The sequence below is a fragment of the Pelophylax lessonae genome, assembly GCF_965119305.1.
Source record: "Pelophylax lessonae genome assembly, chromosome: 5".
Classification (NCBI taxonomy): Eukaryota; Metazoa; Chordata; class Amphibia; order Anura; family Ranidae; genus Pelophylax; species Pelophylax lessonae.
Window position 1 is genome coordinate 159,725,312 of NC_138772.1, and position 18,832 is coordinate 159,744,143.

Sequence of the window (18,832 nt, forward strand, 5' to 3'; positions counted from 1 at the left end):
AGTTAAAAAAACTATAACAGTTAAAAAAAAAAAATTAAAAATAGGGCAGACTTGATGGACCACTTAGTCTTTATTTTGCCCCCACTCTTCTAAATCACTCTTCTAGCTCTCAATGCATGACTGCAACCTCATCACAGATTTCATTTTGTGAAAGGCCAAGCCAAGACGGGGGTGGTGACATGATACCAGTGCTGATGTCTATCATGTCTGCAGTGCTGGTGTCAGCAGCCGGTGGGACAGAAGAATGCCAGGAACTGTTTTATCCAGAGCAATTCAAAGCAATCTTTTTAAAGTGTATGAGCAACCCTTTATTAAATGAATACACAGCAGAGGTACACAGCTACTATCCTCTCCGAAACAAATAAAATGATGGTGCCTACATTGGGCTTTTAGGTGGAACTAAAGATTGCTTTATAGAGGGGCTCTTTCTACAATGTGCATTGTGGTCCATATTTGCACCCTATGACAAGTATATTTTGGAGATGTGTCTGTTCCGTATTATATAACTTTGAAGCCATATTCAACCAAAAATGTAATATACTGTATAGCAGATAACTAATCATTTGATGTGATGACTGCATTCATTTTCTTTTTTTTTTTGGCTTTTTTTCTCTCTGATTTCACCTGGTGATCTGGCCAGTAACACAACACACCTTCTTTATTAGAGTGCTTCCACTCTGGATGAAGGAGCACCTTTGGACAGCAGCATTGTCAGTCTGAAGGGATGGGGAGTGTTGGATGCAATAGCAGATTAAAATACAGATTGAAGCCAAATTCCATCTCACACTGTAGTTACACTAGCAGTTACTGCAACAGTCTTCTGTCTTGAGATTAAGGGTTTAACATAATAAAAGATCATTGTAAGCACCCCTATCAGCAGAAATGTGTTTTGTCTCAACAGTCTAACTGATACATTTGGCAGGAGAGCTTGTTTTATTGAAAAACATCAGACCTACTGGTCTTGCCATTGGCTCCTACTCCTGTCAATCAAACGCAGTGAAGAGGAAGCGAGGGTGGGGCTAAACCCCGCTGTATATGTCTATTGAGGGTGACTCCATAGACACACCCAGCTCGGGAACAAACACGCACTCTGTGCCCCTATAGCAAGAGGCTTGCTATGGGGGCATACGAAGAAAAGAAGGAGCCAAGATTGCGGGCGGGGGAACCAAGAAGAGGAAGATTGGGGCCGCTCTGTACAATACCATTGCACAGAGCAGGTAAGTAAAATAACTTTAGTAACACTTTAATTTAGTTAGTTATGTTTAATAGCTACCATGTCCGATACTTTATTGATTGCTACCATTACCATTTATTGGTCACTGTTGCTCAGATGTTACCAGACCTGCACATTTTTTATATTATATTCTCTGTTGGAAATATTCAAATCAAGCAGCATTCACCTCTAGTTGCTTTAGCTACAGTACTTATGTAAAGTAATTTTGTTGTGGCTATAAGCCTATGTTTCCTAAAGATGGGTCGAACGACCCCCTGTTCACTTTGCAGCAGAACTCCCGAATGGGACAAATTCTAACCCGAACAGTGAACCCCATTGAAGCCTATTGGAGCCGAACAAGAAAAATCTAAAGTGCTCATTTTAAAAGGCTTATATGCAAGTAATTGACCACAAAAGGGGTATGGGGGTGCCCTGGGGGACATCAATGCAATTTTTTTTTTTAATCAATCGTTTTTTTAGAACCAGTGATTTTAATGATGCTTAAAGTGCAACAATACAAATTAAAAGTTCCTTTAAATTTAGTGCCTGGGCTGTCCCCTTTGTCTGCCTGTAAAGTGGTGCATCTGCATTGTGTATAGAACATGCTGCAGCAAAAATGAAATGTCTAAAGAAAAAAAAAACAAATCAAATTATATTTAAATAGACTCACAGTTGCAATTACAAGCCCCCAGCTATTAAAAAATGAAAGAGAAAAACTGCGTGGGGTCCCCTTCAGGGTCCAGGTCAGAAAAGGAGGGGTGAGCAAGCATCCCACCCTCCTGAACCATACCAGGCCATATGCCCTCAACAAGGGGTGATGCTTTGGGTCTGCCCCCCACACCAAATACCTTGTCCCCATGTTGATGTTCAAATACCTTGTCCCCATGTTGATGTTCGGTCCCAACTTTTACTTGGCCTCACCCAACTCTATCAGGGATCTGTGAAAAAAGGGCTCAACAACCTCCTTTTCCCACCCCCCTTGCAACCCATGGGAATGATCCTTTAGAGTTCCTCAGCACCGGAAAAGCTCACAAACTCTAAGAGGAAATGTAAGCTTTACTCTTTAGCAATGATATAAAAGAACCTAAAAAATCGGCGCTAATTCTTATTCTTCCAATAAAATCCCAATAAAAATGATTTAAAATCAATAAGAGTGAATGGATCTGCGTGAAGAAGTGTGGAATGAAGAAAATATATCTTCTTAATAATAATCCAATATAAGAAGACTAAAATTCCAATGTTCTTAAAAATAGGTGCAGATGGATAAAATAAGTGCAGATGGATAAATCCGTGTAGTAAATGGTAAAATAAGGAGATATAACCTCTCAATATTAATCAAGTGTGAGTGTATATAACAAATATTAATCCGAAGTGAAATAACCTAATATGAATGAATGGTACAGATGGACAAATAGGTGCTAATATCCCAAAGAACGTGCTTCAACCATGATATAAAAAATAAATAAATATGTCTCAATCCATGAATAAATATAAACGATGATGAATAAATAATCAATCAGTTATAAAGTGTCCAAGAGTAAAATCATAAGTGTAGCAAATTGTCCCAATAAATCCAATAATATTAATTGATAAATAACTGTGCAGATGAGATGTGCACTCCTCTGTGCAAAAAACAAATCTTCATAAATAGTGTGCAAAAAATGTGATAAAAGTTGAAAACAAATAAAGATCCAAATCTCGATGATCTTAGAGTGTGCAGTGGCCGCTTACCTCAAACACACACAATAAACACATGTGTATGATTCGATAGTGAGGGTAACTTGCTCCAGATCCGCTCCACAGACCGCTCCTCTCTGATAAGTGGATGACTGGATTTTTTTTCAACAAATTCCCATATGATGATACGGATCCTCCGCTATGAACTTCTTGTGTCCTAGATGCCGATTCAACCTCATAGGGATATGAAGAAAAGATCGCTCATGGTGTGGTATCTTCAAAATATATTTATTATTAAAAAAAGTATTGCACTTACAAAAAAGAGAGTTGGTACACGCTGACACCACTACAAGCGGTATACAACAGAACTTCCGGTCAAGGCCGTAAATGCGGAAGTGACGTCACCCGGCTCCTCCCGACGCGTTGCGTCACTAGATCACGTGACTTTATCAAGGGACTTTATCATTCATATTAGGTTATTTCACTTCGGATTAATATTTGTTATATACACTCACACTTGATTAATATTGAGAGGTTATATCTCCTTATTTTACCATTTACTACACGGATTTATCCATCTGCACTTATTTTATCCATCTGCACCTATTTTTAAGAACATTGGAATTTTAGTCTTCTTATATTGGATTATTATTAAGAAGATATGTTTTCTTCATTTCACACTTCTTCACACAGATCCATTCACTCTTATTGATTTTAAATTGTTTTTATTGGGATTTTATTGGAAGAATAAGAATTAGCGCCAATTTTTTGGGTTCTTTTATATCATTGCTTACAGTGGGGACACTGATTAAGATTGGCTGCTTTTTCTTATCAGTTTTTCACATTGCGGATTTGCACATTTTGTTTTTTACACTTCATCTGCGGCTCTTGGGGTTAGACTCTCTGGATAGCACATTGGTCCTCGGCATTTTTTACTCTTTAGCAAACATTAGACTTTTTTCAGCTGCAGTTGAGCTGTGAAAAAATTGTGTGGCTTCTTTACAGTGTTGGAGGACATGAACTGGCTGTAAACTCTGGGTTGTAACACAGAATGTACCTTGTAGCAAACAATAGAAATGATGCAACTTCAGTTTGAACCACCAACTACTAACTACTTTTATCCAATAATCCTCAGTTCTAGCTGTGTATATGTAAATACTCCATTAGTGATTGGAGTGTATTCACATATACACTTAACCTAAATAACAAAAACTAGCAGTTCTGCTAAGCTGGCACTGAGATGCTTGCCATAGGGATGTTTTGTGGCATTTTTACCCACTCCAGCATCTTTAGAAGAAATACCTGCCACGGGAAGGATGCTGCTAGATATGACATATTGTTTGCAGGAGAATTCTTCACAGTTTTAAACTTTAACTTGACCCTCCTTAGTATGGCTCCATTGACCTCTTTACACTTTGATGTAGCTTATCCGAAGCCTCTGAAATCCCTATGTGAGACTTTCCTCCCTTTCAGTAGAGGCCACAGATGTTGTGGTGGATGCAGGAGGAGAATGATGAGGGGGATACTTAAAGGGAGCAGCCACTAAACAACAGCAATAGAAGCTGCTGACATGTACAAAATTGAATTCCTAAAAAGGACTGAACTGTGAATACAGGGAGGGGAGAAAAGAAGAATATGTAGCCCACCACACTGCAACCCACAGTCATTTTGCACAGTATAGCACCATACTGCAACTAATTATTTGTAAACTGATGGTTGCTGGAAACCCACCCTTTTATATTAAAGGGACTGGCACTTAACAAAGCCCTCAATACTCCATTTTAACCCTGACGAACCAGTTTCAATTTCAGGCAGTTTACTGTATTATTTTCACTATTTCACTATACATTTGCAACCTCTGACCCCCAAATCTGGAATATCCCTAATGAGAGACCTTTAAACTTTTTTTTACTTTTTTACTTACTTTTTAATAACATTTTCATACAATAGAGTAAGCCATAGTCAACTAAATAATGGAATATGCGACTTAGCCCATGTTGAACATCGCTCTTTGTCTTATCATATATGCCTAATAATGCTTTTTGTTTTTTTGTTTTTTGCAATCAACAGTAATAATTATTGTAGGAGGGTTTTTATTTTTTTTATTTTGTTGATATTAATTTAGTAAAATAGTTGAAGAATATATTATACCATCATCAGAATGCAGGTGGTAGTTGTTTAAACAAAACATAAAACAATTTCTTCAGATGTCAGCTATTGAATTTTCCTTGGTGCTTTTGCTGCCAGGTTTCGTCAAGCTGGTTTTTGTAGAACATATAAGCCTATGCATTATACCTGTTTTCCTCTCTTGGGAAAGGCAGATGGCAGAATGCAGGAACCTTTTCCTCTCCTCAAAGCCAATTCTTTCCATGCTCAGTCTCTAGGAAGCTTAGAAAAATAACATGCAATGTATTGTGGGTAGTATTTCCTAGCTGAAATGCTAATACAGTTAACAAAACCTTTACAAAAGAGAATTTCTATCATATGGAATACATTAATAGTTTGTAACATGGAAGGTAAACTTAAACATATTTAAATCTGGTATTGAAAAAAAGTTATAAAGTGTTTCAGGAGAATTGCTGTGTTCATGTATGTTTTTTTGATTTTTGCACAATTCTTAGCGGGGGTGCAACTATTATCTCTAAAAGTAGATCTAAAGCCTAATTGGATTACATTTAAGCACTATCTAAATTTTTTTGTTTATCTCAAAGCTGCTGATCTTATCCAGCCTCTTTACAGCCACTTCATGTCTACATTCATGCACTTTAGCAGCTGTTGCATGCTATTGTTCAGGGCAGGCTTCCTGATGGTTAGAGCGATAGAAAATTCCTATGCAATACGTTTCTACCAGAAATGCACAGGATAACAATGCATGATTGAAAGACAGGGAAAGAGATTGCAGTGCATTTTGAAAGAGTTCTGCCAAACATATCTTTCCTGCAAAGCATTCTAGTGTGAACCGGCTCTTAGTTCAAACTATATCCACCCTTTTCCTACTTTATTGTAACATACTGTTATTTTTTTTATTAAAAGTGATAACAATCAGTATCAGTAAAATTTATGCAATGACATTGTTGTTTTCATTGCTTATTTGTATATGAAGTCATTATGGATAGTTGTAGATTATTTCCCTGTCCGTTGATTTCAGAGTAACAAGGATATAACTGTGCTACTATCCTGAGTACATTCAGCATTATTCCTTCTTCACTATCAAAGGCTGATGATCATGACCATGTTTGAGCAAGTAACCACTCCCAATTCCATTCGGATCACGGCAGCAGTCAGAAGTTCGCCCACCCTCCTTTCCCTGCAGCCTTCTGAGACATGCCACAGGTTCCAGAAAACTGCGGGACCAGTCACACAGTGCAGCGTGGCTCGCGCTGGAGTAGTGGGAAGTAAACATGTTGCACCTGGACCTGAATACAGCCAAAGAGCCGGCTCAGGAGAGTAGAGCACTGCAGTAGCGTCACTAGGGTTTGTGTCACCCCCCAGTAGGGCACTGAGCAGGCTAGCCCATTGGCTAGACACTCCCCCAATTATTGTCCTCAGTGACTCAATACATGTTTTATTACTGTCCTTAGTATCCCCCATTAATGTCCGTAGTCCCCAATTACTGTCCTCAGGCCCCCATTACTGTCCTCAGGCCCCTATTACTGTCCTCAGCCCCCCCCAATAATGTCCTCAGTCCACCCTATTAATGTCCTCAATGACCAAATACTTTTCGCAGGCCCCCGGTTATTGCCCTCGGGCCCCTATTACTGTCCTCAGGCCCCCCAATAATATGCTCAGTGACCCCATGAATGTGCTTAGCAAACCCAATAATGTCCTCTGTGACCCCATTACTATCATCAGTCCCCCATTACTGTCCTTAGCCCCCCAAATTAATGTCATCAGCCCCCCAATTAATTTCCTCAGTGACCCTATTGCTGTCCTCAGCCCCTCCCCCACAGTGTCCTATTACTGTCCTCAGGTTCCCCCACCCAGTGCCCCATAACTGTCCTCAGTCCCCCTCACAGCACCCCATTACTGTCCTCAGTCCCCCCCCACAGTGCCCTCCTAATGTCCTCAGCTCTCCCCCCACCCCCCACAGCACTCTATTAATCTCTTCTGCTCCCCATCAGCTTCCCATTACTCTCCTCAGCTCCCCCTTCACAGTGCCACATTACTGTCCTCAGTCCCCCCCCCCACAATGCCCTCCTAATGTCCTCAGCTCTCCCCCACCCCCCACAGCACCCTATTAATCTCTTCTGCTTCCCATCAGCTTCCCATTACTCTCCTCAGCTCCCCCTTCACAGCGCCGCATTACTGTCCTCAGCTCTCCCGTTGCCCCCTCGCACCCCATTACTGTCTTTAGCCCCCTCACAGCATCCCATTACTGTCCTCAGCTCTCCCCCTTCCCCTATGGCTGTCCTCAGCTCCCCCCACATCACCCCCCATCACTTATGCTCCTGTATTACCTTACATAGACAATACGTAGGGCTGGAGACACAGCGGGTCTGGACAAAGGGCGAGAGCAAACAACCAATCACAAGCTTTAAATTCAGGCAGTCCCGCCCTCTATCCTGAGCTATCCTGCCTTCCAGAGACAACTCCAGCCAGAAAGAATGACAGCGGTGCAGCAGCTTGCGTGTCACCCTCCTGGCGAATGTCATCTGGGTGCGATCCACCCCCTGCACCCCCATAGTAACACCATTGCAGCACTGGATCCCTGAACAGGAAAGTGTCCTGTTATTAAAAGTCAGCAGCTACAGTATTTGTAGCTGATTACTTTTAATTTTTTGTTTTTAGTGTGAAGAACAACATTAATTGTGATTCAAGACCCCCAAAAAATAACAATCCTCTGTATTTAAATATTGGCATATTTACTAAAAGTTCATAAGGGTGGTTAAAAGATTTGAAATAGTGTGCTTTACTATATTATCAAAGACCTGATGAAGAATGTTTGTTGGCCCCTAAACGTGTTGGCATCTGCCTATTTTTCTGTTATCACGTTTTTGGAAATAAATCATCTTGTACTCATAAGACATATGTTTTAGCATTCTTTTTTCAGTTTTTATCTGAATACTAGCATCTCCCTTTACCCGGGCAGCTCTTTGCGGGCAGCTCCTTGCCTTGTTGTAGAGCTGATCTTCTAAAAGATCAAAGTCCGTTTGGTGGATGAAAGATCAGAGTCCAGTGACTGATATCTACTCTTTTTGGATGTAGTCTTAAATGCACCGTAAAGTGTATTTAAACCCAGAAATAAAAATATAATATATGTAGCTTACCCGTCCTTAGATGTAATGGCTGTTGTAGTTTTCTTTCTAGCCTTTTAGTGATAATTTTAACCGGTTGATCTAGCCAGAAACAAACTACTTTCTTTTAAGGTTTACTTCTCCACTGTATGTAGTAGTTCCCCTGAACAGTGGCATTGTTACCTGTGGAGACTGTAGTGTTAGACATATTGGATTTAGATGGACTTTGCATAACTAAGTAGTAGTAGATTATTGTACCATGTTAGCTATTGATTATTTGCAAAACATGTAGAGTTTAAGTAATACCTTTTATCGCCTAACCTAAGTTGTTAAAGATGCAATCTTTGGGGTGACATAAATTCCTTTTAAGTTAAAATGCAGTCTTTTGTCGTGGCAAATACCTTTGGAATTTTTAGACCCAAGGCTCCATTCACACCTGAGCGTATCGTTTTCAGGCGGTCTTTTTTTAGGTGTTTTTTTTTAGCTTTTCTCAGGCGTTTTTTCTGGCTTTTTTCAGATGTTTTTTTTTCAGGTGTTTGGAGGCAGACATTGACGGCTAACAAAAATGCTTGTAATCAGCCAAAAAAGAAGCTCATGTACTTTTTTGATCTTCAGGCGTTTTGCTTCAGGCGACAAAATGCCCAGATGTGAACAGGGGCCATTGAAATGAATGGGATTTTGCTTGTTGGGCGTTATGAGACTTCAGAGATGAGCGTTTTACGAGCTGAAATACGCTCAGGTGTAAACAGGGCCTATAGCTAGCTTTCTGCAGGCATTCTCTCTCCCTTTTAATTCCCGTAATATTTTGCTGCCCCTATGATGATGCACAGACAGATCCCACACTTGAATACTTTTTTTTTTGGTTAAAAAAAAAAGAAAAAAAAAATATATATATATATCTATAAATATAGATATATATATATATATATATATATATATATATATATATATATATATACATATACATATATATTTATTTATTTTTTTTTCTTCCAACACCTTTAAGGTTTTTATAAGATATTGCAGTCTGCAGATGAAATCTCTCTGGAAGACACTAGTGGCATAGCCTTCCTACACAGAAAATTAGAGAGCCTGGATTAGATAGCAGTGCCTAAAGAGACCAGAAAGTGGAAAACATTACAAACATAAATTGACTAAAATAATTTTGACTAAAAAAAAGATCACTGGCAGATGATTTGGTATCAGCATAAACACATGCATGCAAATGTGTTTCTTTTCTTTTTTTTTTTGCTAGTTTAACAAAATTGAATGAATTACTAGAAATTTTAAAACCTGTACTGTTTGTGCATGCCAAATAACAGGTTGTATGACATTTTTTACATGGGTTTGACATCTGTGGGAAGTAGAAAATGGTGGTTATTGGGGAAGATTTTTTAATTCTGCCACACAACATAGGAATGCAAAACAGAAGCAGTGATACAGACTTACTAAAAATTGCAGCTTGACTCAAAATTTCAATTTCATAACTTTAAAATATAAAAATATGGCCCTAATCACTTTTTTTGGTGTGTGTGTGTTTTGCAGATGGAGACATTTAAATAAAAATGGTATTGGAGTGTTTATAAAGCATTTAGATTCTGGGAAACTGTTCATAGAATGTTGTTTTTAATGAGAAGAACACCTTCTGTGTACTCCTACATATACAAACTCTTTCCTCAAAATGATAAACTCAGGGCCATTTTGTAAACATTCCTAAAACTAGAAAAAAATATATTTAAATGTCTTTTCATGAAGCCAATGTAAACAAGATCTAGGAAGAAAGGAGACTGAGAAAAGGCTTCCTTTTGCCTGCAGAAAGCTGATGATGTCTCAGTCTAAGTCACATAACTGGCGCTCAGGGGTTGATTGTTAATGTAGAACTATAACTTTTTTCTGTTCAATCTTTTTTTATTAAATTTTTAAAGAAGAACACAGAGTTTACTCCAGAATAAAATGTAACATACAGTATACATATAGTGGAAGAAGTACTGCAATAATAATCGTCAGTGACACAGTGCAGAATTTGCACAATGGGTATGCAGCATACATAATAAGAAAAGAGGCACAAGGCCTTCTGAGCATATAACAAAAAGAAAAACACATATTACATTGAAATCAATAACAGAAAATACAAAATGGTCAGCACTGGTAGGCAAGGGGTGTACTGAAGTAATACCACACAATATCATGTTCCAGTGGATTAAGACATGGAATTACAACAATAAGTCAAGAAAAAGAGAAAAAAAGAGAGAAAGTGGAAAATAGGAAGAAGAGAAGGGAAGGCTAGAACTATAACTTTTTTTTTTAAATAAAAAGTGAACAAGAGGTTTTTTTTCTATTGGAGAAGAGACTTACTGTGTTTATCTTCTTACCTTTCTGTTCACATTTTTCTATTGTGTGTACATTTATCTGCACATGTGTAGTGAAGTGCGCAATCCCAGCTTACCCTGGGCTGTGCAATTAGGATGGCTGAATATGCTGAACCTGTAAATAGCCGGGGAGAAGTTGTTGGCATCACCGAGGGAGCTTGCAAACATCACATCACTGGAGCAAAGGTTAATATAGTTCTGCTTTAATAATACATTTTTTTTCATAAATAAAATAATACAAATTAAAATTTCTGTATACTTTAAAATGTTAATTATGGAGGCTTACAAAGTTGCAAAAATGTTCATTTTAAAAGTAACAATGAAGTAAAAAATATATACCTTCCCACTTGGTATCTTTTAAGTAACCTTTAGCTAAAAAATTAGTAACCCATTTCAAATTTTGCACAATAGTTCCTCTGTCTTTCTGTTTCTCTCTTTTTCCAATCTACCTATATACGTCAAATTTGCTTGTCTGGTATTAATTATTATTATTTTTTTTATTTTATTTTTTGGGGGGGGGGGGTTACCCTTACATTTTCCCTCTAGTAAAAAAAATCTCATCAATAAATATGACTACCTATTTTGATTTTTTGTCATTTTAATTTTACATTCTTTTCATTTTTGCAGCAGTCTTATGCCCCAGCTCCTCACCCTATGGCTCCCCCCAGCCCCAGCACAAACAGTAGTAACAACAGCAGCAACAGCAGTACGGAGCAGTTGAGTAAAACAAACCTATATATTAGAGGACTTCCACCGGGCACGACGGACCAAGACCTCATTAAGCTTTGTCAACCGTAAGTACAATACATTCCAATGATTTTACTGGCTTAGAAAGTATTATTAGCAACCTAAATTTTTGAATTATGCTAAGCATCACAGAGAGATACTGATGAAACATTTATTTTGCATGAAATGTTTACTGTTTGTGAAGGGAAATGAACTTTGTGTTTGGATGAAACATGAGTTCAACCCAAGCCGAGTCTGTTCACCGTTGAGGGAACCAACAAACAAATGGGCCGAATTGCTGCCATCTTCTGTTTTTTGAACAAGCCAGTGAGAATCATGAATAATGTCATTGATCAAGTATGGTCATGGCTGTATTTCATAAATTATATCAGCAAGTATCCCTAAAGGCTTGTTTACATTTAAAAGTTAATGGGGATCTGGCATTTTCAATGGGAGTATGAGCAAGGCAGCATCATTGTTCCATAGGTTGTAATGGTGGCACAGCAACATTTCAAAAAAAAAAAAATATTGTGTGGTTACTTTTACTTACATTGAAAATTGTCTTTTGTGAATAAGTAACAAGGGGTACAATGCACCCTGTTCAGATTTATGTACTGGTAACATTTGTGAGCCTACTAATTTGATCAGGGACTTACAGATTCCAGTAAGTTCCCCTTACAGACCCCCTCATCTTCTTAGTACATTGGATGGGGGGATGAGGCCCTTGTTTCCATTAACATGGGGACAAGGTGCCTTGCAAAGAGGGGTGGCTTTGTCACCCCCTGGCAAGGTACCCTCCCAATGTTATGGGCATGTGGCCTGGTATGGTTTAGGAGTTTTTTGCACACTTGCTGCCTCCTTTCCTGCATACCCTAATTTAAGACTTTTTTAAGCCCTTCAGAGGGACCCCATCTTTTAATATTTTTTTTTAGAAAAAATGGTGGGGTGACTGGGGCCTCATCCTTACATCCTTTACCCTCCAAAAATATGTAGTGAGAGGGAGAGACTTATTGGAATCCAGAAGCCAATTATACAATAAATTAATAAATTATATGTCCCATAAAATATCTGTCTCTCCCAGGTGAATGAGTAAGACTCCATTCACACTACCGCGACTTGTCAGGCGACTGGTCAGCCTGACAATTCGCGGTCCATTGTGTGCTACGGGAACCATTCTAATAGGAGCGACTCAAGTCGCTCCGACTTAGAAAAAGGTTCCTGTACTACTTCGGAGCGACATCGGAGCGACTTGCATAGACATTCATTATATGAAGTCCGTGCAAGTCGCGCCAAAGTCGCGGTGCACACAACTTCACAGGTCGCCCCCCGAAGTCATGCCGCGTTAGTGTGAACCGGCACTAAGGGGTACATAGTATCCCTTGTTTTGCATTCACATAAGTAAATAGTAAGTAAATAGTAAATAAAAACAACCGCACCATGAGAGAAGAGTGGGCTTCTGACCTCAGTGGATGCTCCTGTATCTGACTGGTGGATCTGCATGGCTGTGCCATCCATGTGTGGGGCTGTCTCCCAGAAACAGCTTGTGTGCAGATAATTATTTTTCTTTTTTCCCCAAAAATATTTATTCAGTTTTACATTCATTTCCTGAAGAAGCAGCAATAGGAAGATGGGATATAAATTGAGTCAAGCTTGCCCCATCTGGGACACAGCATTGAGATTAACTTTTGATTTGTCTTTATAGAAGTAATTATATAAAATGTGAATGTTACTATGGTTACATGCTGTAAGTATGGTGAGACCTTACTGGAGGATATACAATAATGTGATAAATCATAATACATCCAAACATGATATTTTCGCTTAATAGATGAGCATTTTATTCTGTTTTTTTTTAATGAATATATGTAATATACTATAATTTTAATCAAATTTCAAATGTGCAGTGCTAAGCAGGATGGAGTTCACTGTGAGATTATTGTCTATATTTTGATTTAGTCTAAATATGATCAATGATATCATTGTGTTTTTTTTTCTTTAGTAAAAAAAAAGAAAAAAAGTAAACAGAAATGACATTAATCCTTCTAGTTCTGGAATTTTGTATAAACATGGGGAGCATTTTGGCAAATATAACACAAGACATTCATGTTATTTATCAAGATTCACCCAATCATTCCCTCAAAATTTCATCTATAAATAAAAAAATATTCTCTACTATAATTTCAATATTCAAATTACGTTTGGCTTGGCAACATTAAATTATGCAAGAGTAGCCCATCAGCTTTCTACATAATAAATAAAGTGAATGTTGAGAGAAACTTATGGCCCATGGAATCTTTTTCAGAAATGTACCTCTAAGATAATTCTCTACACCTAGACCTACGTGTGAAATTCTTATGCATGGCTAAAGCAGGACTAAACCTAAAATTTCAAGCTAATTTTCACAGGTTACTAAAATTCCAGACAACAGTGGTTAATAGATTGAACAATGTGATAAGTATGGTGCCCACAAAGTGAAAAATGCAAAATCTGTGTATATAAGTGCAGCTACCCCTTTAAGTGGATAAGCCCACCTTCAAATCAAACCATTAAAAAAAGTAAGGTGCTACTATAACACTCTATTACTTAATATAAATAGAAATAAATATAACATAATCAACCATCAATCCATAATTAATATCTCAATTCGTATATATGTGTGAAAAAAATTCCCATAAGAAATATAGTTATTGTAAGATCCCCCAGCCACCGTGTTTAAAGATGCAAAGTGCTTAATCCTCCTTCACTTAGTGCTCCACCACAGTGTGTACTGTATAAATTGTACACTCAGCAACCATCAATATTTAACACGCCTCAAATAATTTGGGATGATAACCGATGTCACTCCTCAGCTCATAATTCAGATACGTCACATGTGATACTGTATAAGGTTCACCGGCACCAGGCCCTCCAGATATCTCTCATTCTATGGAAAAGAAATCCAAAAAGTATATTAGATCGTGATAGCGTAGTATTTTTTTAATTAAGAATTAAATATTAAACAACAGATGTGCATTTGCTGTATACAGTATTTAATGGTGCTGCTGTTAGCACCAACACAAACAGCCTTGTTATAGATGTAAGCCGCTCGTAGAGAGCCTGCGTGCATTCCAGCAACCGGAAGTGATGCCCGACACCCAACAGGAAGTAACGTCAATGATAGCGGACATGCAGCCTCAACGCATTTTGCAAAACCTGCCATCAGGGAGCTCCTACGGCCACATCACACTCAATGCGCCTGATCTCATCTGATCTTGGAGGCTAAGCAGGGTCAGGCCTGGTTAGTACTTGGATGGGAGACGAACCGGGAATACCAGTTGCTGTAGGATAAGGAGCTTCTTGATGATGCAGATTTTGCTAAATGCATTGAGGCTGCACGTCCGCCATTGTTGACATCCCTTACTGTTGGGTCTCAGGCCTCACTACTGGTTGTTGGAGCAATGTGTATTTTATACACACTGTGGTGGGGCATTAAGTGAAGGAGATTTAAGCACTTCACATCTTTAAACATGGTGGCTGGAGAATCTTCAAAGGACTATATTTCTTATGGGACTTTTTTTGTGCAGATATATGAATTGAGATATTAATTATGGATTTATCGTTGTACTTATTTTTATTTATATGAAGTACTAGAGTGGTATAATAGCTACCTACCTTTTTAATGATTTGAAGGTTAAAAGTTTTAGAATAATAGTTTCAGGTCTCTAAACTAAACGAAAAAAGGAAAAGCTTCTGGCATGGACCCATCCTCCCTCTCCTCCTTCATTGAGGAAAGTTATTTTCATTGCTTTTACTGCATATAACACTAGCTACAAATCAGGGAGAGGATGTTGTCTTTCCTCTGACTCCCCCACATTCAGAAATCTGACCTCCCCACATTCAGAGGTTGCATTACATATAGTGAAAGCAGCTAAATAAGCAGCTAAATTTTCTCAATGCTGAAGGAAGGATAAGGGGACAGGTCATCATCAGGAGATCTTTCTGTTGAGTTAAACTCAGGGAACCAAAGCTGTTTAACATTGCAGTGCTGGAAGTTTAGAGCCTGGAAAAAGACTGGCATCCATGCAGTGAATATTTCTCCAGGATCCAGCTATCTACATGGCATGGGACAAACTTTACTTCTGGTAAATTAGATCTGGTTCAGCTGAAATTGAAGTAAGTGCAGGTAGAAAGGAAGTGTCTAAAACATTCCTGCTGAAGATTAGCAGCTTTGAAATGCAAAATAAGGCTGAAAATAAAGCGTAAACCCATATTTTCTGTTTAATAACTGTTATTCTGTTATGAACACTATTGTTCTGTTATACACAGTGCTTTAGAAGACAAAATGTTGTCCAAATAGGGTTTAAATCTTCTCTATTGAGGAGTTTTAAAAGACCTTGAAATGATAAAATGTTAGGATAATGTAATGTGTTGCTTGGTTGTAGTGGAAGGGTGCAGGTGCCAGGGAGTTGAGTCCTTGAGCTTGAGTTTGGAAGTGCTGAAATCCATTTAGCAGAAGCATGGTCAGGTCACAAGCCAAGTTCTGCAGCAGCCAGGCAGATAGCTACAGAATCACAATCAGGTTCCAAGTCAGAGACAGGCAAGGGTCAGCAATGTGCTGAAAGTGAAGTACAAAGTCAGAAGGCAGAATCTCATTCAATGACACAGATGAGCAGCAGAATAAGGCAGGCAAGGGAAATCCAGAAAAGTGCCGCATATAGGCAGATCAATAGCAGGATCAACACATTTTCAAGACGGTCACAGCGATAAGAGCTAAAGACCATCTAGTGATCATACTAGGTGATCATAAGGTTTAAATAGGCCACCAGGTGTCAGGAACCATGGGCATGCCTGTGTGACCATGTGTGCATCATGGCCCGTGCAAATGCACGTGTCCTCATTGTTGCATGTACTGTTAAACACCTATGCTCATGGCTGTGTACATCTCTGTGCATGTACATGAAAATGAGCATGGCCGACATGAGGTTCCTGAAACATTCTGCTGCAGAAGTCTCCCATTCCGCTTTAGATTAGGGATTCAAATTGTAGTAAATTGGAGAAAAAAAAGAAAATTTTTTTGGAATGTTTGATACATGTAGTGTTACCCTGTTTAAGATTTATGGAAATACAATGGTTAATAGAGTTATGGCTAAAGTTAAAGAAACAACCACATGAGTAGTATACTATTACTAACATACTAACTGTTTTTGTAGGTTTCTACCTTTGATCATGTTTAGAGGAATTATTGTGTTTTACTTTGTGTACTGTAAATATGTTGCAAACCAGTAAAGACAGTAGCAGTAAAGACATCCAATTATGCGGAGGGTATTAGAATTTAAATTCCATTGTCAAATTTTTGTACAAATGGGCCACACAAATGAAGTCATTTGGATTGAAATGAGTTTATCAGACAGACAGCACACACTGCATCATTCCACCTAGGGACACCCAGCTAATACGTTTCATCCATCTAGGGCTTAGTCATACAGATAGATCCTTTGTTAGAGGGGTGACTCTGGGTGGAATGATGCAGTGTGTACTGTCTCTCAAATAAATTACTTTGACTCGAAATGATGTCATAGGTGTGCAGATCGTTTGTATTCTATTATTATTCAGGATTTATATAGTGCCAACAGTTTGCACAGCACTTTACAACATGAGGGCCGACAGTACAGTACAGTTACAATACAATTATATACAGAAGGATTGAAGGCCCTCATTCCATTTTACAATCTAAAAGGGAAGGTCAACTGATTCAAAATGTAATAACTGTGGAGGAAGGAGCTGAAGGAGAAAATAAAAGTACAGTTATTAGGTGAAGGAGGAAAAGGCTTCCCTGAAGAGAAAGGTTTTCAGGGATCGCCTAAAATTGGACAGAGCAGGAGGCGGACAGATTGGGGCAGGGAATTCCATAGGAAGGGAGAGGTTTAGGAGAAGTCCTAGAGGTGAGCATGGAAGGAGGTTACAAGGGAGCTAGAGAGCATGAGGTCTTGGGAGGAGTGAAGAGAATGGTTTGGTTGATATTTTGAGATTAGGTTAGTGATGTAGCTGGGGCCAAGTTATGGCTGGCTTTGTAAGCTGTTTTTAGCATTTTGAATTTATTTCATTAAGTGAGTGACAGCCAACAAAGTGATTGGCAAAGAGGGGTGGCAGACACTGAACTCTTGGTAAAGTGAATAAGTCTGGCAGCAGCATTCATGATGGACTGAAGCGGGGATAGCCTATGTAAAGGTAAGCCAATGAGGAGGGAGTTGCAGTAGTGGCGAAAGATAGCCAGGGAGTGAATTAGGAGCTTTGTGGAGTCATTGTTAGGTAGGGGCCCCATCAACATGGGGACAGGGCGCTTTTGGGGTGACCCAAAGCACCCACCCACCTATGTTGAGGGCATGTGGCCTGGAATAGTTCAGAAGGGGGGGGGCACTCGCTTGTCCCCTCCTTTTCCTGACCTGCCAGACTGCATGCCCAGATAAGGGTCTGGTATAGATTTTGGGGGGGACCTCATGCATTTGTTTGGAGTGGGGTTCCCCTCCAAATCCAAACCAGACCTGAAGGGCAGCAATTTTTCTTTTTCTTTTTTTTAATAGCCGGGTGTCGGGAATTGTAACAGCGAATCATTGTAAATAAGGACTGACTTTTTTCATTTAGAATAGTCATTTTTTTTGCTGCAGCATGATTTATGCAAGCTAGAAATGAGTCACTTTACAGGCACATTAAGGAAACCCCCAGGCACTATATTTAAAAGATTTTTTCATTTTTATTGTTGCACTTTAGGCATAATTAAAATCGCTGCTCCTCAATAAATGATCGTTTAAAAAAAAAATTATTGATACATGTCCCTCAGGGCAGTACCCAGACCCCCATAAAAGGGATTTTATGGCCAATTACTTTCATATAACCCTTAAAAATGGGGACTTTTGATTTTTCCTATTCGGCTCCCATAGACTTCAATGGGACTCGCTGTTAGGGTTAAAACATTTCCCCTGCTGTATCAATACTTAAAACCAATAAAATGTTTGAAATTAGAAAACATTTCCCCTGTTCGGGAGTTCTGCTGCGAACTTAACAGGGAGGTGTTCGGCCCATGTCTACATTTCATCAGTAGTATTACATCACCCCCTATAGTACAGAAGGGGGAATAAGGTAAGTAAACTAAATTTTCCCCCCCACAGTTTTTTTTTCACCTTAGTATAGCCTTTTAGTAAGGCGGTCCTGACTAAACACACTTTGCATGAAGTTTAAAATCCGCTTTGAAAAAAACATTTAAAAAAAAGTATTTTTCTTGAGTATATTTTAAATCTATCTACTTTGAGTGGAAAATACATACTTTTTGTCCCAGGTCATCTACAATGTCACTGCTAGAGACAGTTAAAAGTTATAGTATTAGAATGGATCCCACAGGTACGCCACTAAATTCTGTTTACCACAATAACTGCTTGCCTTCTCTCTTGAAACCAATGTCTAGCAAACTGTCAATTTACAATCCAATCCCAGTGCATTTAAACTTGTTTATCAGTATTCTAGGAGAAATGGTGTCAAAGGGTTAATTAAAAGCTTAGTAAGCCACATCTGCTTGTCCACTCTAAATTATCGAGTTATCTGGTCTCTGTTCGAGTGCTGATGTTTACCGAGGAAGACAT

The 18,832-nt window shown here is 38.8% G+C and overlaps 1 protein-coding gene across 2 annotated transcripts in view; it reads left to right on the plus strand.

Moving 5' to 3' along the window:
* RBMS3 (RNA binding motif single stranded interacting protein 3) overlaps window positions 1-18,832 on the plus strand; it is an 882,638-nt gene that overhangs the window by 242,794 nt on the left and 621,012 nt on the right. The window contains exon 2 of one of the 2 annotated variants that reach the window (XM_082258270.1): window positions 11,121-11,287. In XM_082258270.1, coding sequence (XP_082114396.1) covers window positions 11,121-11,287 — 167 coding nt within the window. The remainder of the gene's footprint in view (window positions 1-11,120; window positions 11,288-18,832) is intronic. The other variant, XM_082258271.1, reaches the window with a different exon arrangement.